This window comes from Lathamus discolor, chromosome 5 (genome assembly GCF_037157495.1).
Source record: "Lathamus discolor isolate bLatDis1 chromosome 5, bLatDis1.hap1, whole genome shotgun sequence".
NCBI classification, from domain to species: Eukaryota; Metazoa; Chordata; class Aves; order Psittaciformes; family Psittacidae; genus Lathamus; species Lathamus discolor.
In genome coordinates, this window is record NC_088888.1 from 61982635 (window position 1) to 62009733 (window position 27099).

Consider the following 27099-nt stretch of genomic DNA (forward strand, 5'->3'; position numbering starts at 1 on the left):
TCTACTGTGGGGTGGGTTTGGTTTTTTTTTTCTCTATTATTTCAGTTCTGCTCAAGTAAGCTGAGGTAGCTGTATGTATGTGAGTACGCATGGGGTTGCAGAGTTTGGGTAAGTAGTTGATGGCAAGCTTTCTAGCTGTATCTTTATGCTTCTAGATTACACAAGAGAATGAAGGTCATTGGGTGACAATTTCTGTGGTATATGAGTAATCCACTTTTCTACAGCAACTGCTAGAAGGGGAAAAAAAGGTGGTACAGAGCCTTCACTGAAGCCATCTGTTTTACCAAATCTTGGTCTGTTTGGCTTGTACTGGGGGAGTCCTCTGGATTTCAGAATGCCATATTGATCACTTCTTAAGGAGAAAAATAAAAGTTTAAACTTTTAGTTATAAAGGATTTCTCATTCACTGTTTACATAAGCATTCACTGAGCTTCCACAGTAGATGTGATTTAGGAGAGATATGTAATAAATAGTAGTAGTTCCTATTGCAATGCTGGCTACAAATGCTGAAGCTGAAAGTTACTCTTCTCTTTAAAAGACCCTTATTGCTACTTTTTTCATGTCACTTACTAAATAAACACAATCTAAGGTACAACATAAATACTATGTGAAAGAACAAGCTAGTGCTAGTATAATGATGCAGAGAAAGGGTGAAATAAAGCTAAAAGTAATCCACTAACAGCACAAGCAATTGCAGGAAGGTATAAAAATATCCCCATTATGTTGTAAAATCATGTTTGTATGTAGCTACCTATTAAAACTGAATAGCCACCTTTCCAACTGATGCTTTGTTATACACTGTCTCAGAACTGGCCTGGGACTCAAGTAGCTAATACTCGTGTGCTTACCATTGGGAATGAGTGCTCCAGAGTTTCTTCCATATTATTAGCTTTTGTGTAGCATGGCTCCCAGGCTGTCTCCTTAACAAGCATGTCTGAACATATCTGCAGAACTTGCATTTCTAAAAGTGAGACTGGGCTAGGAAATTGCCCTTGTATACATACCTTTGAAAACTGGTATTTAATCTTTACTGACCTGTTAAATCTAATAGTGTCCTTACGTAATACTGAATTATTACAAATTCAGTGAACTAATTCTTATCTCTCAGACTACAGGATAATTCTGCATGCTTGTTTGCACTTCTTTAATTCAGGTAGGAGTTATTATTCTAGGAGCTTCTCTAAATGAGATCTACACGTTACATAAACTCAGGTGTTAGAAGAACATGTGTAATCATTTCTACCCTGAAAGCAAAGCAGCTTCTCTTGATTTAGTCAATGTCACTTCAGTTTCATTTACACCAAAGTAAGCTTTCATATGAGATTGAATACTCATCTGAAACTAATTGTATAACTTACTAGTGTAATTACGAATTTTATTCTTTAGATAAAGTCCTCAAGAAGAACTTTGACAAGTGAAAGGATTCCTCATATTGAGACAGATAACTTCTGCTATTGTATTGCTTGGATGCAAGTGTTTATCAGGCAAGTACAAAATATCCAGTAACTTCACATTGAACTTCAATGGTCAAAGTGTATCATACTTTACTTTGTATTAGGTAACCAATGCATGGAGCTTCTGGAGTCCAATATAACTGCTGAAGCAGTGACAGCATAAAGCAAGCTGAGGCTAAAAGCAAGTTAGTGGTAAGTGAATAATGTCATGCAGCTATTTTGCTGCAGTCTGCAGCAAGAAGCACTTATCAGCTGTATGGTAAGCTACAGAAACCAATTCTTTGTTACTTCCAAGAGAGAAATTTCCAAATGGAATACAGCAAATTCTTTTTAAACATGCTACACCACCTGGCTACGTGACAAAATAGTATCCCTTTGTTACAGCATGCAAAGGGCAGGGGGAATCCAGAGCCCATTTTTATTGCAGCATGTCCTAGGTTTACCCTCAGGGTTTTGTGCATGTATACATGTGGTTAACATAAACTTATTTTACAGTTGCTTCTCTCTAACAGTATAAAGACAACTTTTATCAGCTACAAGGACCTAGCTTCCAGTTAGGTATCTCTAGGACTGAAAGTAATTCTGGGAACACAGTTCTATCCTGTGTTTGGACACGTACTGGTTTTGATGAATTATGTTGATAACAAGTAGGCATTATTTATAATCTAATATAAAGGTACATGTAGCAATAACCAGGGTTTCTAGGTACTTTTAGGGACTCCAATAAACCAAGGAACCTTGGACAAGACTTCTACAATGAATGCAAATCCTAAATATTTGATTTGCATGTCAGCTGAAGAAACAGTAACCTTTTGTGTAACTGATACACATTACCAGACTCAAATTCTTCCAAGCGTGAACCCCTATATAAATGCAAACAAAAGAAAGCTGTAGTTACTGGCTAAGAATAAATGCAATCACGTTAACTTTCTGTGTTTCCATCTCCTGTACACCACTGTACCTACCAGTACACCACTGGTAGACCTCTGAAACTCGATTCACATGTGCAGCCCTTTTTATAAAACCACAACTACTTTCATCTTGCATAGCATGCCTTGATTTTGGAAGAAGCAATTGCCATGCATACTGTGAAGTATGCTTTGAACTCCTTCTAGAATAGGGATAGTGAACAGCAACAGTGTCAACAGGGCCCAGTTACTACTGGTCAGGAGTACTCATTCGCAGCACTGCATCAGCCTGAAGCCTGGCTGTGACCGCCTGTTGCCTCAGGTACCTGGTGCATGGATGAGAGGTGAACTGGGCTCTTTCCGAACAAGAGTAAAAGTAGCAGCTTCTCCAAAACCTTCCCGACTTTGTCAGTCAACAAAACAAACGAAGGTAAAAAAGAAGCCGCACACAACTCCAGTACTGAAGCAAACAAACAAATCCACCACAACAGAAACAGTCTAGTTGTGGATAACGGCAGACTTCGTGACATCTCGCTTTGGGGCGAGAGAGCAGCACACGATACGAACCCCCCCCCCCCCCAACAGTACGTCGAGCACCCGCCCCGCGCTCCCACCCGCCCGTTCCCAAGTGAGGTGGCTGAGGGGAATCGCTGTGATTCTACGCCTGAGAAGGGAAAGGCCCCGCTGCTCGCTGAGGTGCACGTTTCCTGCTCCCCACGGCAGCCGCCATTCTCCACCCAACCCGTTCCACGCCAGAAGAGGGGCAGGTTAGCGCATGCGCCACGGGGAGCGCCGCTGAGGGGCGGGGACAGAGCCCACCGGCGGATTGCACCACTGCGCGGCGCGGGGGTGTACGAGGAGAGAGTTTCCTCCAATAATTCGGTTATGAAGACTTCCCGCTGGCTCCTTCCCTGACTGTGTGTCTGACTAAGACAGGAGGGCAAGGACAAGCAGGCGAGAGCCAGCGCTCTCTTGCACGTGTTCCCTCCGCCTCCTTCTTCTACTTTCCTCCCCCGGCGGCGGCGGCTTGGGCGCGTCCCGTTTGCTTCACCCCTCCCGCTGCCGATGGTCGGGTTCGCCTGCGCTGCCCGCGGCCCGGCGTCGCGAGTTCCCGCTCTCCCGCGTCCGCCTTCTAGGGCCCTCACTCCGTGCCGGCTCGGCGCTCGCCTCGGTCTCCCGCTCCCTTCCCCCGGCCCCGGCTCGGCAGCCCTATGGCGTACAGTCAGGGCGGCGGCAAGAAGAAAGTCTGCTACTACTATGACGGTGAGCGGGGCCGGCACGGGAGCGCGTGTATGCGTGAGGATAAGGGAAGCCCCTCCAACGGCTGTCTGGGGTGGGCTGTCTGCCCCAGTACTCCGCTATTGCGGGCGCCCCTTCCCCTGCGGAGCAAGCCCCCTCTCCCGGCTCCATGGTGGCCCTGGCCGGGGGTCTCCGTCGCCTCCACCTGCGCCGCTGCGCCCCACTCCTGCCGTCGGCCTTGCGCACTCGGGCCCGCTGCGGGGCTGAGTCCCGGGGGGCCTCCGGGCGTGGGGGAAGGGGCGGCGAGGAGTGTTGGGGGCGGGGGTTGGAGCCGAGCGAGGTGCGGATTGTGGGGCTGCCCGTCCTGCCGCGGAGCGGCTGACGAGCCCAGCCGTGACCGCTGTGCCTATTGTTCCCCCCATAAGTACTCCCCCTCCAAAGAAAAAAAAAAAGAGGAAAAGTTGGGACACTCCCCTTCATCCGCTAAGCTCAGAGCCGTTGGAGTCGCTGCCGTGTCTAGCTCCTCCCCTGCAAAAAGTCTAGGCCATGTGTAGCTCGGGCACCTGGTGATTCCTGCGCGGAGGCCTTCCCCTTCCTCTGGCTTTCGTGCGGAGGAGGCAGCGGGGTCTCTGCCTCCCCAAACACCCCCACCACCTCCCTAAGCGAATATGCGTTGGAGTGGACGTTTGGTGGAGTTCTGGCTTCCGCGGGCCTCTCTTCCAGCCAAACACGAAAGTTGTGTGCGTAGGTGTTTAATAATAGTGAAATTGGAGTTGCTTGGAGGCCTTCTAAGTTTGCACGCCTCTCTGGTGAGGACGCAGCGGCTTGTGATACGCATTGTCAGTAGCGTCGGAAAAGCACATGAAGCTTCTGCTTAGTTTTAGCTGTTTGCAGCAACTTGGTTGTTGGTTCTGTCTGGCCACAGCAGCGAGAGCTTTTTTCTTCTAGAGATTGCATTTGGTTTTCCTTTTTTTTTTTTTTTTTTTTTTACTAGAAGGGCAAACTCAGATTTAGCTGAGAGTTTTAGGGTTTTATTTACGTTTTTAAAAAATTGCCTCCTACTGTAGCAGTCCTTTATGCTAGCGCCTGAGACTGGCATTGGTAATAGTCGGGAAACCGAGGTTAAGGTTGCTTTGGTGCTTTGACCGTTTTGGAACTGAAGACGAATGGCTAAACCTACTAAGATATCAAAGGTGTCTGTTGCTGTAGCAAATCTGCCGTTCTTTAGAAATGGCAGACCTTGTGGGGACTTTTTTTTTTTTTTGCCTTCCGTTTTACTACACTAAAGGAGGCAGACTGATGGTTGCCGCCCCCTTCTCTTTGTTGCTAGCTCCGATTCTTTGTTCAGCCTGAAGGGGAAAGGAGGCCCCTGTTAGGGATAATTTTGGTGAGGATGGATCTTACTTTTCTTAGGGAACAGGTATCACTTTTTGCCTTTCTTGTTGAAAGGAAGATGCAATGATAGTTTATAAGTTTTCTCTCTGCAAATGTTTGTATGGTTTGATTTTGGGTTTGTTTAAGTTTTTTTATCAATATGATATCTTCTTGTTTTCTTTTTTCCTTTTTTTATGTTGTCAGGTGGCTGTAGTTGACTAGTTATTGGTAGCTTCAGTTTTTCTGTTATCCCTACGTTTTGATACTCATTGCTAGCATCAGACTCCCTTAACAGCCAAAAAGCTATACTACTGAAGAGGAGAGAGAAACTGCAGAAGGAATAAGTTTGAGGGTGGCAGCATAATGGCGACTTAAAGCAGTTGTAGCTCATATCTTGCCAAAGTATGTAAACTAGGAGGAATGTATTTAACAATAATAGTGTCTGTTGTAAAAGTGATTATAAAAAAATTAAGTGCTTTCTATGTGACAGAAAGGTACAGCTTTGGAATGCTTTTGATGTCTTATTATTTACTGCCAAAGGCAAGAATTTATCTTGCATTCTTTTGGAAATAGAATAATAGAATCAACTAGGTTGGAAAAGACCTTTAAGATCATCAAGTCCAACTATTAACTCAGGACTACCAAGTCCACCACTAAAGCATGTCACTGAGGGCCTCATCTACACTGTTTCTGAATACTTTAAAATTTCTTCTAATAACTCTTTTTTGAGGTAATACCTGCAGTAAGTACTTTTGATGCTAATTTGTTGCTCATCTGGCAATTCTGAGTATCTTGTAACTGTGTTGTACCAGCAAAGTCTTGAATCAAAGCACAAGGAACATTGGAAGTCTTAACCCAAAGCCAGAAGAATCCATAGATACCTCAACTCATAGATGCTACAACTGAGGCAGTAACATATCTCCAAGGTTGTCCTAACTGAAGTAAATGAGTATTTTTTGGTCATAATTGTCCCTCCGTGCACACTTGCACTCTCTTTCTTTAAAAGCATACACTACAAAGTGTTGAAAAGTACTGGAAGCATACGTGCATATCTCCTAAGATGCAATAAATTCGTACATACTTTAGTGAAACTCAGTGTTGTCAGATAAAATTGCTTTTTTAAATTAGCCTGTCACCAAGTTTTTTCTGTTAACTCTTTCTGATAATTAACAGTTTTAATAGCCTGCACATTGTACCTGAAACCAATAAAACTTTGGGTGGGTGAAGTGCGATTTAATTTTCTGCAGTTTGTAATAGACTGTCAGCCACATCCAGTTTGCAGAAGCATTACTTGTGATCATGCTCACATCAAGAATTTTGTTTAAATTTGCACCAGTGTGCTGTGGGAAGAACTAGAAATGTACAGATTAAAATACTTTTGTCATCTTGTCTGAAATATGTTTAATAAATGCTTCTAGTCTGAATGTACATATGGCCATAGCTTAGTGAAGTCTGTTCTTCACGCTGCTTAGAACTATGCTAGTAAGGAAGGATGTAATATTTTATTTTAGCTTCTTAGGGTGTGTCTCCAGGGTATTGCCACAGCCTTGCAGCATTTGGCTCAGGTAGTTCAGTGGCCTCTTCTAAGATAGGTATATGTTGTACAGTTGCCCCTAGCAATGAGAACAGGGCCTAAATGGTCTTTTCAATTCTGCTTTTACAGCAAAGCACAGTTCTGGGGAATCACACAACTAACATGGTTAAGTTAATAAGTGTATTCATTCCATGCCAGTGCATTGGCAGTATTGTTTAGATTGCTGCTTGTGCATAATGTAATGTGGGTTTTCAAAAGGCTCTACCCTTCATGAAAAATTTGAGATCTGCTTCAGAATGTGGTTGGTCCCACCCATAAAAACGAGACTAAACCTGTTTTAATAGGGCAGAATGCTACTATATTCAGACATTGTTTAAGTACATTAGCACTTCTAGTTAAAGCTTATGTCTGCAAATAAAATGAACTTAAAATGAAGGGTTTCACAGAAATTCATCAGTGCTTTGCACAGTGGCTTCCAAACACATTGGAGATGTCCAACCTCTGTTCAGGGATCAAAAGTCATAGCTTTGCTAATCTTATGCTGCCTGCTTGACTTTAAAAACTAGCAAAAAAAACCCAACAAAACAAACAAACAAAAAAGAAAAACAGACGACCCAAACCAGCCCTTCAGGTGCTAGTGAAGTAATTTTAGGCCTGGTTGAATAGATGCTTGTTGGACTGATCAGGCATTAATGATCTTTTTTACATTCATTGTTACATGAGTAAAGCAAGTCCAAATGTAGCTACTGCTATTAAGATTTCTTTGTGTTTTTTTCGTGTGGTTTCCATTGCAGCAGTTAGTGCCATTCTGAAATACCTCATGGTTTTGTAGTAACTGTACTTAAAATAAGCAGATATGGTCAGTGTATATAACAATCTTATCTGTATCAAAGTTACAAAGTAATGTAACTTACAAGTTACAAAGTATCAAAAAAGATAAGTGAATGTCATATCTTGCCTCTTTGTTCAGGTCTTCAAGACTGTTCTGCCATGGGTAATTTAAAGGTGCTGTTTTTCTATGTAGTTTGCATGACTAGGGAGACTAACATACTTTTGGGGGGACATAGCAACTTTTGTTATTGGTTATGTGCTTGTCAGGCATAACTGAAGTTACTTTAGGGCATGTAGTATCTTGTATTTTTCTGTGTATTGAAGTATTTGACATCTGTAGACCTTGCTGAAGTCTTCGATAGAAAAGTTCTAAAACTAGTCTAAAACTTATGTTCAGCAAATGAGTCATGTAGGTTTATTTTTATTTGGTAGCTCTCTTCAGAATTTAGGCAAGTGACTTGTATGAATTGAGAAATAATAATATTTTTATATATATATATTTGAACCCGAAACATGATGGTGTATGCTAAAACTGAATTTTCAGGTAGCTCTTTTGGTCATTTGTAGGTATTATGTTTTGAATCTTGTGGTGAACGCTGCAGGACAATAAGCTCATGCTAGAATTGGCTCTTGGTTTATTTCTTTTCAGTTAAGGATTCAACTTCTGGAGATTATGTTGTTCCTTCTCAATGAGAGCCATTTAGCTGATATTTTTACTGGTATTAACCAGTAAATTTGAGTCCTTGAAGCCTTGTTGTGAAAGGTTGATAGACTTGCCAACTTTCTGCATATACTACTTTGCATGTTTTCCCTCCATTTCCTTTTTAATTTATGTTGTTTTGCACTTCCCATGGGCAACCATACTGGTGAGTGATATAACATATGCTCATTTCTTGTACACTTCTGTATGATTTTTACCTCTGTATTGACAAATGTAAGATTAAATACTCATACTGTCTGCAATACTAGTCTTGTGCACTTGGCTTCATATACTCATATATACTATACTCTAGTCAGAGTTTGTCTGGCACTATGAGCAGAACTTTTTAGCTCAGTTGTGGATAAAGTGTTTGTACTAGGAAGGGCATCTTCTTCACTGAGTAAAGGAGAGACTTTTAACACCTTTGCCTTCACCACAGGATGATGGCTGCCTTTTGTGATGTGTTGTTGGCTGGAAATCAAGGTGCTAATGAAGAAAGTGGAGCTTCCTCTGTACCTTTTCTTTCCCCACTCCTGCTAACATGCACATTGCAACAGTCCCTTAAAACTTCATGGGCTTTTTTGTCCACATGTCTAATTTATTTTTTTATGAGGCTAATGCCAAAACACTTTTTTTTTTTTTTTTGCTAGTGATGCTAAGACCTGAAAGGTGTATATCATATTGCCTGTTGCTAATGTGTATACTATTATCTATTGTTAGTCATTACTGCTGATGTCTAATATGGAAAGATTAATATGCTTCTGCTAGATACTCACCCACAGGTCTACTTGATTAAATAAGCTACCGTTTAATTTACCGACTTGCAAATTCTTTTTGAAGTTCTCCTTTCTGGTAAAAAATAAAGTGAAAATTAAAAGGTATGCTTAATTGATTGGTTATATTTTAAGTGTACATACACTGAAGAGTATGGCATGTATATTTTGAATTTGTTTAACTGATCAATTGCAGTATATCTAAGGATATGTTGCAAGTATATTTTGGAAGCTCGTTACCTTTTTTTATTCTCTTACATAAGGGAGAATAACAGATCTTATGTTTTACATAAGACGGAAAATAATTCTTCATGGTCTGCTTCTTTATCCATCAATGTTCTGAGTAAAATGTCAGTGACTATATAAGCTGAAGTTAGTTAAAATTAAAGTGACCTGTTTAAGAAAAAAATAAGTATGACGTATATACATTCTTTAAACCACGGATGCATTTGGAATTCAATTTGCTCAGAAGCATCATGTTATTGAAAGTCACTATTGTCTTAAAAATTTCAAAATTTTAAGCTGTTGATAGCTTGAAGTTTTGTAAATCTGAGACTTAATTTCACAAAGCAAAGCAGGCCTCGTAAATGGCTGGTTTACATCTTCTAATCATTAAAGAGCTGTGGTAGATCTTTCCTAAATTCCAAATTTGTACTGTTTTGTGAGATGCTTGGAAATATTTTTCTTTTTTTTTTTTCCTGGTAGGAAGAAAGGTGGTTATATTCTCAATACCTTTTGCTCTTGACCTGCCTGTGACTAAAATTGCGAGCTTGCAAGAAGTATCTGCAAGATGCCAGGTGTTAATAACTGACAGGAAGTGCTAATCATCCACCTCAGTTCCTAAATTAGTAGGACCAAGTTCTTCGAAGTTTTTAATGCTAAAACTTGGTATTTCTGTTGTTGCGGGACTGCTAAGAGCTAGGTGTTGAGTGACTGTTTTTCTAGATAATTTCATCTTACATTACATTAGGTTATATCTGTTTTCCTGAGTGTCCTTACTCTCCTCATCATTTTGAAAGCTGGGGTTTAGAGTGCTTTGAGATGTTATCTGACTATAATGCTTGCTTTTCTTGGTAGTTGGTGATGCTACTGCAACTGGCATTTTCCCTTCCTCCTGAATTGAAGTTTATGTTGAAGAGATGAAACTAAAGGTGCTCTGTAGCAGTGCTACTTCTTATCTCTGATTAACAAAATTTGTAAAATAGTATGACATTGTGAAAACAGTGTTGCTTTTGTTCCCAGTGGACAACGCAAAGCATGTTGGAGGATGTGAAAGAAAAGTAAAAATTCACTAAGTAAATTCACAAAAGTAAAAGGTTCAGTAATCTTACCAGGAAATTTGGTCAAAAATAATAGGTACTATTGCAAATGGTTGTTACGGAATTCTGCAGCTGAAGGCCATTGACAGTTGGACATACCTTTTGGGCTTCTCTTAAGTTTCCAGAAACATATGGATTGCTAGTTCTGTTTAAAGAGGTTCATGTCTCAGTAATATCAGTGTTCAAAGTGGAAAGAGGTGTGTATGTTCTAACAGTAGTCAAGCTGGGGGAAATCTTTCTAGCCTGTGATAGTAACCATTCTTTTCTTAGAAATAATGTGTCAGACTTGTTATCTTTATTGTGTGTCGAGTTGCTCTTCAATTTGACAGAGCTGGGCTAATCTGAATTGCAGGTTCTGTTAATAAACTACTGTGGATCCCTAGCAAGGAGATGTTTGGGGAATATTTGTGCATGTGATTGCAGCAATGGATCCTAAGCTAGCTTCTGGAATGTAGCTGCTAGGGCTAATAGTTAAGGGCAGGCTGAGGAGGGTGTCTTCAGATCAGCTCCTGCAAAGTGGTAGGCTTTGCTGCAGCCTCTGTTGTGGTATAGTGTGGCTATGTCATCAGTAGTTTCTGCTCCCCTCTTAATTCCAGTTCTGTTTCCTATAATTTATTCTTCAGTGCTGTCCCACTATTTTCTTCACTGTTGATTGGAAACCACATCCTGTAGGCATCTTTGCCTTCCCACTACTGTCTGCTTGTAGTAAAACTTGATAGATTTGCCTTCCTTTTTTTCATAGCTTTTTTTTTTTTAATGTTTTGAGGTTTTTTTTTTTTCTGGAATCATACCTACTTGCTTATTTTCTGAGAATAATTCTTGTAAGTAACAATTAAAAAATGGCTTTGTAATAGCTATTCATTTGTGTGATACTGACAGGTGATATTGGAAACTATTACTATGGACAAGGGCATCCGATGAAACCTCATAGGATCCGAATGACCCACAACTTGCTGCTAAATTATGGCTTATACAGAAAAATGGAAATTTATGTGAGTATAAGCAGTGGAATGTCCACCAAAGCATTTTAAATTATTTTAAAGGGCTTCAAGTGTTCTCACACAAATAAAAGGAGAAAAGTGGAAGTGGAAATAGCAAATACTTAAATAGTCTCTTCAGAGGTCTCTGTTAGAAATAAAGCAATATTTTGTAATTGGTGAGGACTGCACATTATTGTCCATGTCTCGAAGAAGTGTAGAGCCCCAGTAGAGAATTTTCACCAGTATTTCTGTGGTTGGGGGCTGAGGTGTTAGAAAGACATTGGGGTAATTGATCAAGTTGTATACTAAAAACAGAGTATGTTTTGTGTAAAGCAGCAATGCTATCAATTTAACTGGCCTCCCTTCAAATTAGTTTTCTTTAGAACTGTCTGTTTTAGCAAGTTCTTAGCTGATTTTGCAGAGCACTCTTGATTATTTCTATGACTTGTTCTTGTCATCAGCGACCCCACAAAGCTACTGCGGAAGAAATGACCAAGTACCATAGTGATGAATACATCAAATTTCTCCGATCAATAAGGCCTGACAATATGTCTGAGTACAGCAAGCAGATGCAGAGATGTAAGTGTCAATATTAGGTTAACTCTATGTGTACATACTTTGATGGTTAAGTGTTGTTTAAAACTCAGTATTTACTGATACAGAGGTATGAACATGGCTTCATGGTGGTAGTGGTGGATTAGAAAAGTATTGTAGCAAGACTAACATATGCCTACCTTTAGCTACACTAATTTGGGGACTTTTCTATTAAAAGCAGCCATCTTGGCAAAAATGTTCTTTTATGGAAGGATTTTTTGCTTCCCGTTTCATAGGGTGTATTCTAGATGTGAAGTAATAATTTTTGCAGGCTTAATGCACAGATTAAACTTAAGTTTGTGAAAGTGTCTTAAAATCTGTTCTAATGCAAAATCTTTCTGAAAAAAAGAATGGCTTTTAGAAGAGAAGTAAAAATCTATGTATGAAAATGTTTTATGTCAAGAAAAGGAGATACTCATTTCTCTTGGACAGTAAAAATTGTACATTATTCACTGTTCACACTTTCTGTTAATTTATTCCTTTAATTATAAGAATAGGCTCAAAGTACTGTTACGAATGCAGTTTGACAGCTATTATATAAATTTAAAAAGCAGTACTGTAACCTCTTTATGATGCCTTAGTCTCAGCAAATTATTTTTCCAAGCAATTGTGCATTTCTTAACATGATGTATGTTAATCAGACTTCTTCCAAAATCTAAAAATGATCTAACTTTTTCTTACCAAGGAGACAAAGCTTCCCATGGAAACTAAAAATATAAATAGTTTAGAGTCATCTCAGATTAAGAAGACTTTACATTGGTTTCGGTGATAAAATTTAACAAAAATGAGGCTCGGGTAGGAGTAGTTAAAATGTTGAATGAACTATGCTTGCATCTGTGTTATCCGTGCATATAGCAATGGATTTGGAATGGTGTTTTTGAAAAGTATTACATTTCTTACGCAGTTAATGTTGGAGAAGATTGTCCTGTATTTGATGGCCTGTTTGAGTTCTGTCAGCTGTCAACTGGAGGCTCTGTTGGTAAGTAAAGGTTGTTTGCCAGCTGTTTTGTAGCTTTATTATGTTTATGTCAGCAACTTAAAACTTTGATAGCATATTTAAAACTGAAGCAAATATGTGTCTCTTCTTAAAGAAAGAGATAATAATCTTTAAGTCAGTTACAGCCTGAAATGTGGAATGGATCAAGTATCTTGGTAAGAGACCTAGGATCAATTTATTTAAAAATTAATCTACTATTTTATTCAACAGATTTAAAGGCTGTTATAAGTTTCTAACTGCGTTTCCTTTAATTTTTGTGTTTGTCTTTTTACAGCTGGGGCAGTAAAATTGAACAGACAACAGACAGACATGGCTGTTAATTGGGCTGGAGGACTTCACCATGCCAAGAAATCAGAGGCATCTGGTTTCTGTTATGTCAATGATATTGTGCTTGCTATCCTTGAGTTACTGAAGTAAGTGTATGATGGGAACAAGATAAAGTGTCAAATTCAAGTATTTAAGTATCTAAAGATACGGATTGTAATACTATCTCAGCGAGTTTTCATCGTCCATGTTGTACAGTTTCAATTAACAAAATGTCAAGCTTTGCCCCGTTTGGTTTTATCAAGAAGATACAGACAAGCTGAAAAGATAACTAATAGGAGATAGGCTTAAAACAGGTACTTGAAAGTACTTCTTTACACAGAGTATACTTAACTTCTGGAGCCTGCTGCTACAGGAGGCTGAAGGAAGCAGACAGCAACAACAGATTCAAAAAAGAGATTAAACATAATCATGGACAAGAGGTCTGTAAATGGATGTTAAACATCCAAGCAATGATGCACCCTCTAAAACCCCATATGCTGTAGTTCTGGATGGTGAGAGAAGAATGAGGGTAGCAGACTGCAGAAAATGGACAGGCTTACATGCATTCTGTAAATGTTACTCTCCTGTTGCTACTCATGGGGACAGGATAGTGAGCTAGATGGATCACTGCCCTGGCCCCTTATGGCAGTCATTATGCTCACAATCATACACCCATTTGGTTTCTCAGTATGCCTGCTTGTTCCCTATCATTTGAGTTACTGCTAAACCAAACAGGAATATTCAGGGAAGATCATGCACTAAGCTTGTTAACTTGTAAGCTTGTCATGCACTAAGATTGTTAACGTGAATTAATGTGGCTGTTATGAATAAATAATTAAATAACAGCTGTGCTGCTGTGACTGCAAAATAAAAAAACGAGGAGTAATGAAAAAGTGGTCGCATAATTAACTTCAAGCAGAAATGCTTCACTAAAATTTCAAATCCTGAGTGTTACTTGTGCTGCTTCAGGGGACTGTATCTCTTCTAATAACACATAAATCTCATTTATTACAAAAAATATTCCAGATATTTGACTCTTGTGAATGTAACAGCTGAGTCTGCTGGTGAGGGATGGGGGAAGCAGCTGTAATCTGGAAGTGTGTTTTAAGGGTGAAAAAGGTTTCTAAATGCACCAACAAATAGTCAATGTTAACATAATTTTAATGTAAGGCATGTATTCAGGGTCTGTCTCTGCAGTCTGAGAAAAGCTATACGATTTTCTGTGGTCCAGTCTCAAACTTCTTAGCTTAATGTGCTTGTGAAGGAAAGAAACTTTCAAACAATTATGGGTTATATATCCATAAGGAACTGTCCTGCTCAGTGTCTTGTTAAGTGAAAAATCTTAGCCCACCTGAAATTATGGTTGCTCAGATTCACATTTTCTAGAAGTATGCAAAGCATAATGGAAATGCATCTTCTGATGTTGGTAGAATTTAAGGAATACTTTCTGTTGTCTGAGGCTTCAAACAGCTGGTTTCTACTAAGTGGTAGTGTAATAAGTTCATGCTAATAATAAGGGTGATACTCCTGGAAATAAGAATGTGCCTATCTGTACAAGTAGCAGAGGTGAAGAAGAAAACTAGATAGAAAATAAGTATTTAAATTTAATATTTTGTGGGCTTATGGATCATGGGTTCTTCCTGCTTCTGGCACTATGCTGTCTGAAGCATGCAGTAAGAGGTGTTTTAGTATAGTCTGTGTTGATAATTATTGAGAAGGCAGAAAGAAATGTCCTATGAAAAGGGTGAATTCAGCAGATGCGAACAACCAAAAGTGGTGTGGACAGAAACACAAGGTATAGCTTCTAGGAGGTGATACAACTTGGGGTAAATACTAATATAATCGCATACTTAATTTTATTTTTTTTTATGAAGATGAACTTACTTTCATTATTATCTAAACTATATTGAGAATTCTAAGACCATATGGTGACTTCTACCAAAGTCATCAAAATGATCATAATATTGGGTGGTGTTGTTTGTTTTTTATCATTGGGTTTTTCCTTGTTAGGTAAGGGTATATTATGAACATAACAGATAATGATGATTTCTCATACAATATTTTCTTTTTAGGTATCACCAAAGAGTGTTGTATATTGATATTGATATCCATCATGGTGATGGTGTTGAAGAAGCATTTTATACTACAGATCGTGTCATGACAGTATCATTCCATAAGTATGGTGAATATTTTCCAGGCACAGGGGACCTTAGGGTAAGGCTGAATATGAAATTTCATTAGGTGATAAAGTCTTCCTTGTGGTCTTGCTTGTAGATACTGTTTTCATACTAGGTTACAGTAACTGTCCAGTAATAATATACAGCAACAACTTTTCTGAAAGTATGTTAGTCTAGAGTGATAGACTTGAAGAACCTTAGGGGAAAAAATTAAAACCCAGGATAGCGGGAAAGTAAATTATTCACTTCTTTGTGAAATTGACACCTTCACTTCTGGATAAATTCTCTGAAATTTTAGTTCAAATGTATGAGTGGTTTAGTTCACTCAGATTTTGGAAATGTCTCTAAGAAGACACTGTGGTGTATTTATAATGACTGTTTCAGTTCTGCATGTGCAGTGGAAAGTAACTGTTTGGAGATCACATGGCTTCAAAATTTATTTCAAATCTTAGAATAACTTCATGCAAAGTCACAAAGCTTTAGTTGCAGCTTGAATTTGCTTATGTTCTATTTGCCTGGTAATATAGTTGACTCATTTTTTTGAGTATTTCTTATGTCATAAAGTTCTCTTGATGCTCACTGCTGAAGAACTTTAGTATACCCCACATACAGTTGTGTACTGAGCCTTATAGCATGGGCCTGTGAAGAATTATTTAAGATGTAGAATCTCTGGCAAAGCTGAGAATGGAAACCAGTTTTCCTGGCCCTTCATATTAAATTTGCTAGTCATTCATCATGTTAGACTCTTTTGTCTGTTAGAACAGGAAATTGTTCCACTTCACAACTTGAATGAGTATTTAAAGTATTGCGATTAATATATTAATTAAGCCTAGCTTCGAACTCTTAGATAAAACTTCTTACCAGAGGCTCTCCGTGGGTAAGTCACTCCTCTGGTGTCAGCAAGTTTGTACGTTAATTTATGCATACAGTTAGTAATTTTTTTTAAATTGTAAGCACTTCTGAAAAGTTGACCTATAGAACTGCTACGTTAGGAAAGAATTTGCTGTTTTCTTACTACCTTTAAATTGATTCAAGTGATGTAGATGTTTGTGTTTATGCTAATACTCCTGAAATGTGTGCTTCCCAGTGTGCTGATGATACCCAGAGGACCCAGAAGTAAATTTAAGTTGAGCTTTAAATCAGTGAGGTGCTAAGCCTTCATTTCAGTATGATTGTTGGAGCCAGATATTATTATGGTGATTAGATACTGTTAAACTGTGTTCTAAATTGATGTAGGTAGAAATCAGATAAGGCTTTTTTCCATGTGGTTTAATTTCTCTGGCCACAAGGTGGTAGTGGTGCTTCAAAAAAAAAAAGCAGCTCAGACCAGGATGTTTATCATGACAAGCTGTTGTTGCTGAATTTGGCTGGATTTATTTTCCTTTTTTTTAAGGGTTAGATATCTTGGCTTTTTAGAAATGGCACTTCCCGTTGACACAGAAATTTATGGACTCTTCGCCTCACCACACCCAGGACAAAGAATTTTAAGATAACACAGTTGAAATAAATAGACGAATATTGTGTGTTACTGGGATTTTTTTCAGTAGAGTGTCAGGGACAAACAGTACTATAGGCATAGTAACTTTTATTCTGTGCTGCTAGCTAGTATTTTGAAATGAGCATTCCCTGCATACGGACTTCAGCAGGCTTTATTGCAATTATTATATCCCCATAGGAAAAAAAAAAATTAGCTTTTTCCGATCTCCAGAGCTTGCAAAACTAATTGAACTAAAGGGAGAACTATTTCTCTGAAAAGTCAGTGTTTCTTCTGGAATCTGGTGTTGCGCTGCTTGCTTCTGCTCAGCTTGATACACTGTTGCTGGTTATTTGCATGAAGTTTAAAAGCTAAATCTGAGCTTTGTTTTTTTGTCAGTGGGCTCCATTCAGGTTTGTTTCTGTAATTCTTTAGTTATTTGGTCTAATTTGCTTATCAGGTTACACTTACTTGATGCAGGAATAAATCATGCGTCAGCTGATGGTTTTGTGACTTCAGCTCTATCAGTGTAGCTTACAGAAGTTGTCTAGTTCAGCTGCATTCTTTCATTTTTCTACTGAAGGTATTGCACATCTGAACTTCCAATATCCTTAGGAAGTTATTTGATTTTCTACATATCTTAGATAGTAGCATTAACCTTCTAAGTAGATAGGTCAGTTGAGACTGTAGTACTACGTAGAGGCCCAGGTTCTATGTGGAAATTTGATCTGTTGATGATTGGGCAACTATTATAATGCTATATTGTTTCTTTGGTGTTTATCACCAATGCAAGTATCAGTTAGAGAAAACGTCCCTTGCGTAGCTGAGGCTGAAAGATAATTACTTAGTTTAGTGGGAAATTGTGTGAACATTTGGCTATTTTATGTTCTAGGATAAAATCGATTTAATGACTCCTTTTTTTGGTTGATTTTTTGTGTTGTGTGGGTTGGGTTTTTTTTGTTGCTGTTTTAATCTGGAAAGCAAGGCAATGTCACCTCAGAAAAATCAGCATTTGAAGCCTAGGTAATGCATTTGGGGGGATTCTGGGTAACTGTTATGCTCCAGATCAGCCAGAACTTTAGTTCAGCAGGGGTCTTCAGTGTCACTAATCTTGCAATGCTATGAAATAATAACGTGCTAGAAGAAAAAAAAGTCAACTGCTAACATTGTGTTTATGCTGCATTGGGCCATTTGTCCCTGTCCTCATGTTCTGTCTTTCTCCCATCCCCATCCCGTGTTGTGTCTCCCCGCAAACATGCACACACCCTCCCCTAGTGAAAGATAGTTACTGGAAGTGAAATGTTACTGTTGCCTTCACTGCTAAGGAGGCTTTGTTCAGGAAGAGGAAAAAGTCCATGACTATTTCAATAGCTAGTGTTGAGAAGTTGAATATAAGTTCAGTATTTGTGCCTTGTAGGTTTTCAAGGAGGTTGGGCCTGAAGTGTGCTCTTTTTGTAGAGCTGGTGTTTGATGGTAGTTTACAGTCAAACTGAACAGATTAAATCTTATTATCTTCCCCACTGCATCTTTACTAGTGGCAGAAAACTGCTCAGTGTACTGGATCAGTTTCTGTCTTAGTGATGAGCTAAAGGGAAGAAATAGGAATGAGTGGCAAGCAGGGATCTTTAGGTTTTAAGCTGTTTCTGCTTAACTGTTTTTACCATCTGAAACAGATGAGATACATTTAGGTCTTTTTTGTCTTAAATCTTTGAATTAAAACAATCGAGTGTACTGATGGCAAACTTGGTATACAACTCCTACACTACAAAATAATTTTATGGGAGAATAGGAATCAAGTAAGGTATTTCACCTTTTTTTTTATCTCGCAGACATGAATAATGGTACAAAATGGCTCAGTGGACCTGTGTAGATGTTTTCCCATTATACCGTCATGTGCTTCTGTGTTTGTAATAAAGCATTTGTCGTCTTTGCTTATATAGGACATTGGTGCTGGAAAAGGCAAATACTATGCTGTCAACTTTCCAATGAGAGATGGTATAGATGATGAATCATATGGACAGATATTCAAACCAGTGAGTACTTTTTTTTTTTAAGCTCTCTAGAAGGATGGTTGCTCAATATTGTGAGCATATTTCCATAACATTAATTAATGAATTAATTGGTGTTTTATCCTGATTATAGATTATATCCAAAGTAATGGAGATGTACCAGCCCAGTGCTGTGGTATTACAGTGTGGAGCAGATTCACTGTCTGGTGACAGGCTGGGGTGTTTTAATCTTACTGTTAAAGGTAAGCAGAAAAGTGTGTGTGTTGCCTGTAACTTTTATTTAATAGAAACCTCTACCCTTCATACTATTTTTCAAGACACTTGCATGATGAGGACTGGAGTCACAAAGATTTTGTTCATTGCTATGATTAATCACCTCTTTCTTTGCTATACAGGGGTGGCCAAAAGAAACCCAGAAGTTGCCTCTTTGTTTCTGTCCATCTAAAACAGTTAAGCTTGGTTTTCTGTGTTCTTTCTAGCCACTCAAGTGATTCTCTTTCTTCTATGCACAGGCTTTCTGTAGCTTTAAAGCAATGTTCCGAAATGACAGGACAAGAAGAGTTGTCCTACTGCAACACTTATTATGATGGGTGAATAAAAAAATAGTGGTTCACTTAGTAGGACTACTGATACTAAACATCAAACACCTGTTGGGTGTAAAATAGGTATTCCTGAAATGAAAACGCTTATTATTGTTAAGTTTGTATTGGTATTTATTGTTACACTGAGTCTTACGTTAACATTTTTATTAACTTCTACAGGATTAATTTTCTTCAGTGTTCCTTACACTTTTAGTAAAAAAAAAAGTGATTCTGAAAATTGGGCTGAGATGCTGATTTAATAAACAACATAAATATTACTCTTCTTATTGATTGTAATTAATAATACTTTACATGTATGTTGAACTTCTGCTAAGCCTTGAATCCAGCCTACTTGAATCATTTATTTTCTGGGTTTTCTTGGGTTTGTTTTTTTTTTTTTTAATGAGGCAATTAAGAGTTTTATAGGCAACAAAATGCAGTATAGTGTCTGTTGGGTCTGCAGTGTTTCAGGGTTCTTTTCTTGATTTGCACCAGGTGGCAAAGCTACTTCAGTTGCTCATACAGCTCAGATTTTTTTCCATCTAACATATCTTGGAAACCAAGAGAGCTGCTGCCTCCTACAGATGCCTTTCAGTATGCTGTATCTCCCTGGAGTGTGTACTGTCTTGGCACCAGTTCACTCTGTAAGCAAGACTTAGCAACCTCTAATACAGGTTCAAATTTAGAAGTAGAAAGGACCAAGTAACTGATTTACTGTTTTTTGTTCTTTCCCTGTTGCATTTGACCTGAGAAATTGTCCCTAGATTTGTTACTGTGTGTTGACTTCAGTTACGAAAAGACAAAAGGCTAAACTGCCTAAGAGCATTTCAGAAAAGCAGTGATAGCTCATCATGCAAAGTCTCTGAAGACTGGGGTAGATAATATTCAATGTATTTTGTACATTTCTTATCTGTAGGTCTTGACTTCTTGTGAGGTTGTACTTAGTTCTAGGGGGAGACAGTTCTGTTTTACTTGAATCAATACAGTTCTTACGTGATAAGTGCAACTGCTTATGTCTTATTACATAGTTAATTATATATTTTTCTCTTTAATAGATATTTTGCATATATTGCCAACTCTTTTTGTGTTTGACAGGTCATGCTAAATGTGTGGAAGTTGTAAAAACTTTTAACTTGCCATTGCTGATGTTGGGAGGAGGAGGATATACAATTCGTAATGTTGCTCGATGCTGGACATATGAAACTGCTGTTGCCTTAGATTGTGAAATTCCTAATGGTAAATATTAATACCCAAGTTAATATTTTCTTAAAAGAATAATCATGAGAGGGTTTAAGTAAACAGATAATATTTCTAAGCATCTGTTTAAAATAAACAATGTAGAATGTTATTGTTAGGATTTAGACAATAAAATTTAAGTAGCTTATGCACTAAATAAACATAAGAATTTGGGTCTTCTTTTATGCCTTGGCAAAACTTTTAAATGATTGGATCATTTTTTGAAAATTCAAAACATCTAAAACTTACAGAACCTTACTTGTAACTATTTTTAATATGAATGTCATCAGTATGATAGAATATATCGTGCATTTTTATTGTAATGGGTAGATCTGAGTAAGTTGGGCACCACAGACATACTATTCGAAAGAAATTAATAAGTATGCAGGTGTCTGTTTTACTATGTAAAACAACTGTTTCTTCATTGTATCCATGACTTAAAAGTAACTGTGAAAGTATATTGACTTTGTTCATTTGACACAATTTTGCCTAAACAAGCTATCTTAAAACAATTTAAAAACCAAAAAAGCAATAGTGGACGCCTTTTGCATAGTTATATAATGAAGTAGTTTCTCTAAGGAAGATCCCCAAAGGTCCTGCACTCCATTTAGTTCTGGCCAAATATATTTCTGGACATGTTTTTGGAATGTCTTTTTACAAAATTATTTGGACTGGTTTGTTGCGCATCAGTCACCAGCATTTTTCGTGTTGGACTGCAGCTTTTCCTGATAAGCTTTTGCTGTTCATTTATCTCTTGCTGGATTCATAGTGTTTCCGTCTGACTTCAGTGGAATGCTTCCTTCAGTGAGAAAAGAATATTTGGACAGTACCTTTCAAGATGTATATTTTTCATTGTGCATATCAATTTATATTCTTTGTCAGTCAAAGTTTTTGAGGTTTTTGAATAACTTTCTCAGTCAAAGGTTTTGAAGTTTTTTAATAACTTTGATTAGATGTTCCAGTCAGGGGACAGTTATGTGTGCAAGTATAAAAAGCAAGGGAAGGGGGGAAATGAACAGACATGGACATCACTGAATCGCTGTGCCGCACTCACTTACCGTGGATGTTGAGCTAGCTGTAATTGTCAGCTTAGTATTGAGTATTGCATATTTTACTGAAGGAATATTTTGAATGGCACACTTAAACCTTTTGAACTGGATAGATTTTGAAAACAGCCATAAGAAATCATCAGTTGATCTTCTCTTTCCTGCAGAAGTAGCATTTTTAATTATTTTCTCAAATCTATGTATGTTGTTCCAGTGTATGTTCTAACATGATTGCAGTAGAACTTGCTCTTGTTCTTTGTATTTTGCTAACAAATTTGAGCTGATTTACTGAATAATTCGGAGGGAAAATACTGAACAGTTTACGCAGTACTTAATTATTGCTTACCTGAACGCTTCAGGTTTGATAGTTCTCTAACTAAAATCCTGTTAAAACAATTGTTGCATTTAAAATGTTTGAAATCTTTGGGGTCACAAAGATGTCTTTTGTGTCTTGGTTTATAGAGTTGCCATACAATGACTACTTTGAGTATTTTGGACCAGATTTCAAGCTTCATATTAGTCCTTCGAATATGACTAATCAGAATACACCAGAATATATGGAAAAGATCAAGTAAGTAGTGATTATCTTATTTGTCAAGTAGGTCATATAAACCACATTTGTCTAGAGGTTTGTTAGGGTGTTTTTTAAAACTATGTTTTTCTCTTTACAATCTAAAAATAAATGCTGAATAGATTTTACATATATTTTTCACTTCTGTAAGAAGAACTTTTTAGAAGTTTCTTCCTACAACAGTATATATGCTTGTGAAGTCCTATGCCTATGAATATGAAAATTTAAGACCCAGCTTGCATTTTTACTTTTTCCACCCTCTAGAGATGTGACTGTTGTACTTGGCTTCCCCTTATAACTTTGTAGAAAGTTTATCCCACCAGGAAGGAGGCTGGTATGCCTTGATGATTAGGATTTCTAATTCTCAGCTCCATGTCAAAACACAGACTGAGATTGTCATCCTTTCTATCTGTCAGCTGTAAAAATAAAAAGTCACATGTGAGCTTGGACATCCAAAACTATGGAAAGATAGCAGTATGTGTGCAGGCAATTGATTGACTTTGGTTTGACAAATCCACATGGTTTGAGAAGTGCTCATTGCCAAGCTGATGGCAGCCTTATGAAGTTTAACTATGCCAAGTGCAAGGTCCTGCACATGGGTCGGAGCAATCCCAGGTACAGCTACACACTGGGCAGAGAAGAGATTCAGAGCAGTCCTGCAGAGGAGGACTTCGGGGTGTTGGTCGATGAGAAAATGAACATGAGCCGGCTTCAGTGTGTGCTTGCAGCCCGGAAAGCCAACCGTATCCTGGGCTGCATCAAAAGGAGTGTGACCAGCAGGCTGAAGGAGGTGATCCTGCCCCTCTACTCTGCTCTCGTGAGACCTCACTTGGAGTATTGTGTGCAGTTCTGGTGTCCTCAACATAAAAAGGACATGGAACTGTTGGAACAAGTCCAGAGGAGGGCCACGAGGATGGTCAGGGGACTGGAGCACCACCTGTATGAAGATAGGCTGAGCAAGTTGGGGCTGTTCAGCCTGGAGAAGAGAAGGCTGCGTGGAGACCTCATGGCAGCCTTCCAGTAACTGAAGGGGGCCTACAAGGATGCTGGGGAGGGCTCTTCATTAGGAACTGTAGTGACAGGACAAGGTGTGGTAATGTGTTAAAACTTAAACAGGGGAAGTTTAGATTGGATATAAGGAGGAAGTTCTTTACTGTAAGGGTGGTGAGGCACTGGAATGCATTGTCCAAGAAAGCTGTGAATGCTTCATCCCTGGCAGTGTTCAAGGCCAGGTTGGATGAAGCCTTGGGTGACGTTGTTTAGTGTGAGGTGTCCCTGCCCATGGCAGGGGGATTGGAACTACATATCTTAACGTCCTTTCCAACCGTAACTATTCCATGATTCTATATATCAGTGTTCATAATGCAAATATATAAATCATGGTCAAATGAAGGGGGTTAGTTTTTAATAATGTGCAAGGGAAGGGGGGACACATGCATCTATTCATTGATGTAATTCTGCAGAATTTCTCTGTGGTAGTGTTAAGTGCTCCAGCTGGTGATCTGCCAGGCTGCTTGCTATATATTTGTGTATTGTTGAGCTTTTGTGGTGCGAGTAGGGTGCAGAACTTGTTTCTTAACACTTTCTTGGGCACAGACTGTGTTTTCTATTGACAGAGATATGATGTCATATCCTCATATTGGCACCCACAAGAAGAGCAGTAACCCATCATTTCAGAGAATCCTCCTTCAGTTAGCTGTATGCTTTCTTAGAGACCTAGCATTAGGGACACCCTGGATTGGCAAAATTCCTTTGCCAGGTCATGTGATTTAAACAGAGGCAAAGAGTATAAGGATTTAAAAAAAATCACCAGTTAAGCTTTGGCTCTTCAAGTTGTGCAGAAGGATACTAAGACAGTTGTTATAAATGCTGATATTTGATACTTTCCAAACCTTTTTGTGTGCTTGGGCTTCTTCATAATAATAGTCTTGAGTCCCAGGAGAAGCCTAATGTCCTTCCTGTTCCTGTGCTTTGGAGTGTGGAGTCCATTGCATAAGGTTGCTTGGACAGAGAGTATGCCTTTCTGTTCTCCCTGAAACAGACAATAGAAAATTTTATGCAGATGGATTGGTTTTGACCCTGATATCACTGCTACATGTAGTTGGGAAGTCTTTATGCTTTAAGAGTCTGACTTTCTGACAAACTAGAAGGTAGCTTATTATCCAGCTTCCTACTTACAGAGTAATACTGTCACTTGATTCAGCCCAAGTGGCCAGGACTTGTGCTGACCCTGAGTGGTGGAACTAAAGATGGTAGTTGATTGAAATAAGTGTTTAAAAAGGTCAGAGAAATTGATGCTCGAGTACACTGTGGATACTAATGATCTCTTAGGGATGGAAGCTTTCTGAAATTGGCGTGCCTTTTTTTAATTGAGCAATGAAACAGCAACTGTAAAGCAAAGCAGGTCAACTTTGAATGCAGAGTTTTCAGAATCTAATACAAAATCCAAGCAGGAGCTACTTTTGTGTAGTAATAAATTTCCTTGCTTGTTACTTGTAGGCAACGCTTATTTGAAAACTTGCGTATGCTACCTCATGCACCTGGTGTACAGATGCAGGCCATTCCTGAAGATGCTGTTCACGAAGACAGTGGTGATGAGGATGGAGAAGATCCAGACAAACGCATTTCTAGTAAGAAATACATTCTCATGATAGAACATGACCAAGTAGTGTCTTTTTAGATTTAATTGGTCTAAATCTTAGCCCTAGTAGTGTAGTATTGGAAGACTGGCAATTTTTATTTTTCTTTTTCCTGAGTAAAAAAATTTGCCACTGGTGTGTCAGTTTTGCTGGTCTTAAGGTGGCATCTGTGCACACATCTAAACCTGTTAAAAGGGGTCTAAAGAAGTGCTGAAAGAGTACAGGGGTTTGAAATTCTTATGAAACAGTGGCTATTGCTAATCTAAAATAGATACTCCAGAAGTCTCAGGTGAATTTTAACTAAAGGAATACAGTATTTCACCTCTGTCTTCTGCTATTCACAGAAAATAGGAATATTTCTCCATAATGTGAAGTGCTTAAAAAAAGGAACAAAAATATTGCTTTTTGGGGGAGAGGTTTTCCACATTTGTGACACTACCTTTCATTTCATTACCATCAGCCTTTACATGGATAATGAGTTTTTTTTCAGCTAGAGTTTCATGCTACATTTAACCTTGTTTTGATGGTGATTGAAACCATCTTCAGTTCTTATTGATGCACTGTCCATTTTCTCAACTGTTTAAACAATGTTTTCTCTTGTGATATAGTTTTCAGTATTTGAAATTAATTTGTTAAATGTTAAAATACTACCAGTCCACCCCTGTGTCTCTGTAAAGCTATATTCATAAGCCATTATGAGAGTCCCAGAGTATCTTGAAAGGTAGTATTTGCATCCATAATTTGGTTCATCAGCATTAAATGATTATATTTTTTAATTTGATAGTTCTTTTTTGTTAGACCTGTTGTAATTGGGTTTTATATTCAATTAAATTAACTCTGAATCCTAGTTCGAGCATCTGATAAGCGCATAGCCTGTGATGAGGAATTTTCAGATTCTGAAGATGAAGGGGAAGGTGGACGACGAAATGTTGCAGATCATAAGAAAGGTGCAAAGAAAGCCAGGATAGAGGAAGACAAAAAAGAGACGGAGGACAAAAAAGCAGGTAGGACTCTGGTGTGATTCCATCCTACATTTTAGAACTGCAGATGTCAGTTCTTCCAGGAGAAAGATGCATTTTTTTTAAGTTAATTAGCTGTTGAGATGATTTATTTTTTACATCATATTTAAAGCATCTATTTTAAATAAGTGAGTTTCAACATGCAGCTATTCAGACCAGAGTAGTAGTTTATGCCAAGAGTTATTGCTTCCTCACAAATTTGAAATCTTACAGCCAGGGATTTGTATAGTTTAATGAAAACGGGGATTAAAGTTCTTGCTTTAGAAACATTAGACAAAGGGTTTGTTCCTGTTTGCTTTTGTGGGGTGGTCCCAGCTGACTTTCTCTGAAACAGAAGTGGGATGGGAGATAGGAGTCCTTCAAATTACACTGACTTTTCAAGAACAGGCTGTGTTTTAGGGCTACAAGACTACCACAGGGGGGAAGTCAGGTTTTGTTACTGCATGCCCTCGTTATGGCTGGTCAAGAGAGACCTTGCCTCGAGGTATTTTGAATCATTTGGCATTGTGCCCCCATCACTCCTTTGGAAGGATGCAGTTCATACTCTATGCTTATATGTAACCAGTGACTTCTTTTAAAAGCTAGTTAACCCCAGCTAGGAGTAAGTCACACTGTTTTTCCTTCCAAAGTGTTTTAAGATTTTCTTGCATCTTTTGAAATATTTAAAATCTTGTTATTTTTCAGATGTTAAGGAGGAGGATAAATCCAAGGACAGCAGTGGTGAAAAGACAGATGCCAAAGGGTAAACACTAATTAATAATGAATGTCACCTTTTTGATGTGTTTGTTTAAATCAGTACTTTATAATATCTTAAATTCTGGAGAGATCACTTTCAGTTCCACATAATACTAAATATTTTAGACTCATGGCAGTAGTAATTAAAATAGCATTTTTAAAACAGTTAATTGAAAAATCAAACAAATTAATAGGTTATTTTTGCCTTTTTGCAGAGCAAAATCTGAACAGCTCAGCAATCCTTGAACAAAAGATAGCTTCTCATCAGTTGCAGAACATAATACTAGAGCTGGAGAATACCTAAAAGAAGGAAGTTTTCTTATGGAGAGAGACTGCTGATTTCATTTTGTACTATTTGGCATGGACCGTATTTATTTTCAAACGGCTTTGTTCTGGTTTTTGGCAAGTTGTATTGTGAGTTTTCTAATTATGAGGCAGAAATTCTTTTCTTCACCATGCTTTATGTAATAGTATTTAAAAATGGATGTGAGTTATTATGTTAAATGTCTAAACTGATCTATTAAAGTAATTTGCCTTTCCTGAGCTGATTTTACCTTTTTTGTAATTTTATCTTTATTAAAAAAAAAAAAAAGAAAAATTGTA

At 38.3% G+C, this 27099-nt stretch overlaps 1 protein-coding gene across 1 annotated transcript; it reads left to right on the plus strand.

Annotated features, from left to right (window-relative positions):
* The first annotated feature begins 3402 nt into the window (after positions 1-3402).
* On the plus strand, positions 3403-27099 carry HDAC2 (histone deacetylase 2). The gene is made up of 14 exons (XM_065681043.1): positions 3403-3625; positions 11012-11124; positions 11574-11691; positions 12611-12685; positions 12978-13116; positions 15082-15223; positions 18601-18693; positions 18803-18911; positions 20346-20486; positions 21995-22103; positions 24603-24733; positions 25591-25746; positions 26446-26503; positions 26712-27099. The coding sequence occupies exons 1-14, from the start codon at positions 3574-3576 to the stop codon at positions 26740-26742; spliced, it is 1467 nt and encodes a 488-aa protein (XP_065537115.1). The 5' UTR covers positions 3403-3573; the 3' UTR covers positions 26743-27099.